General features: G+C 46.7%; 1 protein-coding gene across 1 annotated transcript in view; it reads left to right on the forward strand.

Moving 5' to 3' along the window:
• Positions 1 to 2,079, forward strand: part of CRYAB (crystallin, alpha B) — a 3,584-nt gene extending 1,505 nt beyond the window's left edge. The window contains exons 2-3 of the mRNA XM_009696584.1: positions 541 to 663; positions 1,852 to 2,079. Coding sequence (XP_009694886.1) covers positions 541 to 663; positions 1,852 to 2,055 — 327 coding nt within the window. The 3' untranslated portion in view covers positions 2,056 to 2,079. The remainder of the gene's footprint in view (positions 1 to 540; positions 664 to 1,851) is intronic.
• The last annotated feature ends 30 nt before the right edge of the window (positions 2,080 to 2,109 follow it).

Here is a 2,109-nt window from a genome sequence, read left to right on the forward strand (position 1 = left end):
CTGCTGCTCAGATAGCAGAGGTGAGCAGTGAGGCAGTATTGCTCACCAGTGACACATTATTTTGGTTACTGAAGAGCAACGATGCAGCGGAAAGCCTGCTAGCCTGCAGGTGAGCTGCAGTCAGCTGCACAGTCAGGGTTTCTTTCACTTGAAAGACTTTGCAAATTCCGGTCACAGAAACTGGAAACCTCCAGGCATTCTGTAAAAAGAATTGGATGTGAAACCTGTACGCCAGCTGAAGAGTCAGTTTTGACAAATTCAGACTAAGGGAACCTGCTCCTTATTCCCAAGGAAAAACATTTATCCCATGTGATCAAGAGAAAGAGAAAGCATTCACATTTTAGATACTGTAGTGATGGGCATTAATGTAAACAGGCCAGCAAGGGACAAAGCCACTCAGATCAGAATCTGAGGATTGAATGAAGGTCAGACAGTGCATGTGTAGATACCAGCTTCAGTCTTGGAATGCTGTATTCTAAGCACCTTTTTAAGCTGAAATCCTCACCTGCTCTTTTCTGAAGTAACCTCCTTGTTTTGCAGATGAGACTGGAGAAGGACAAATTTTCTGTAAATCTTGATGTGAAGCATTTCTCCCCTGAGGAACTGAAAGTGAAGGTGCTTGGGGACATGATAGAAATTCATGGGAAACATGAGGAGCGCCAGGTACTTCTACTTTAACTGTGCAACTGATAGAGTCAGTGTGAACTTTCTCATCTATGGTTAAACAAGGAGACTGCAAAACAATCCTCTCCTGTGCTCATCTCAAATACTTCTAATGTGTTTTGTCAACCAATCCTAGTGCAAGACGGTCTGTGCAACCCCCCGCCCCCCACACACACGCTGATCCCAGACTGGGCAGCAACAGGCTGGAGATTTATTGCTGATGTTACATGAACTCTGAACTGAACTGGAAAATCATCTTTGAAATGGGCATTTCTGGGCCTCCCTCTTTCTGGGAAGAGGTCAGGAATGCAGGGAGGCATTCAATAAGCTAACAATGAACTCTAATAATTAAACCTCATAATGAATCAGTGCACGTCCCTGTTCTGTTACCATGAGGCTACCTCTTCCTGAAAAAGGCCCACCTATCAGTTTGTAATCCTTAAAGGTTGTGTTCTGCTGTCAGTCATCCCACTGGTTGCTGGCTCTGGAGACCTGTGTGGCAACTGGGCAGACAGAAGTCAAAAGCCATGTCCAAAGCTGTATGTAACACTGTTTGCCAGTCCCCATCTCTCTCCCACCCCCTGCCCCTGTCTCCTTGCAGAAGGAAATGAATACACATAATGAAGTAGCTATGTCACTGGAACTGTCAGCTCCAAGAGCTTCTGGGAGCACAGATCTCAGTCACGAAATACAGCATTACTTGTAGCTGGTGGAAGCCTGTAATCCTGACATAGCCTCTGCAAATTTTTTTGGCTAAGAAAATAATCGAGCACTACAGCAGAGATCAGCTCACTAGAAAGCTGTGTATTACTAGAGCTCTGGAGACCCTTAGGACCAGGCGTGGCTGGCACTGCATATAGGTCTCACTGCTGCGTCCTAGGAATGACAGCACACCACTGTGCAATGAAGCCAGTCTCTGGCTGACACAAGAGCTGGAACGTAAAGCCTCCTCCTGTAAACAGCGTACCTGCAGGCACCTGCAGCCTAGGCAGGGCAGTGTCTCACTTCGGCCAGTCTTGGCTCTTTAAAAAGGGCATCTCATAATGAAAATTCTTTTAACTTTCTAAGAAGTTTTCCTTTGAGAGCTGGAGCTTCCTGATCTCAGACTTTATGCAAAGGGCCCACAGTTTAGGTGGAACTGAGTGAACATTTCTAATCAGGGCTGTTCCTTCTCTTCTCCTTTTGAAGGATGAGCATGGCTTTATTGCCAGGGAGTTCAACAGGAAATACAGGATTCCAGATGATGTGGACCCTCTGACCATAACCTCATCACTCTCTCTGGATGGTGTCCTGACTGTGAGCGCACCGAGGAAACAAAGTGATGTCCCTGAGCGCACTATCCCTATCACCCGTGAAGAGAAGCCTGCCATTGCAGGAGCCCAAAGGAAGTAGGCTGCTATTTAAAGTCACCCGGGGGGGGGGGGGGGACATCAAGCACACAACTAA

The sequence above is a fragment of the Cariama cristata genome, unplaced genomic scaffold (genome assembly GCF_000690535.1).
Source record: "Cariama cristata isolate BGI_N322 unplaced genomic scaffold, ASM69053v1 scaffold26323, whole genome shotgun sequence".
NCBI classification, from domain to species: Eukaryota; Metazoa; Chordata; class Aves; order Cariamiformes; family Cariamidae; genus Cariama; species Cariama cristata.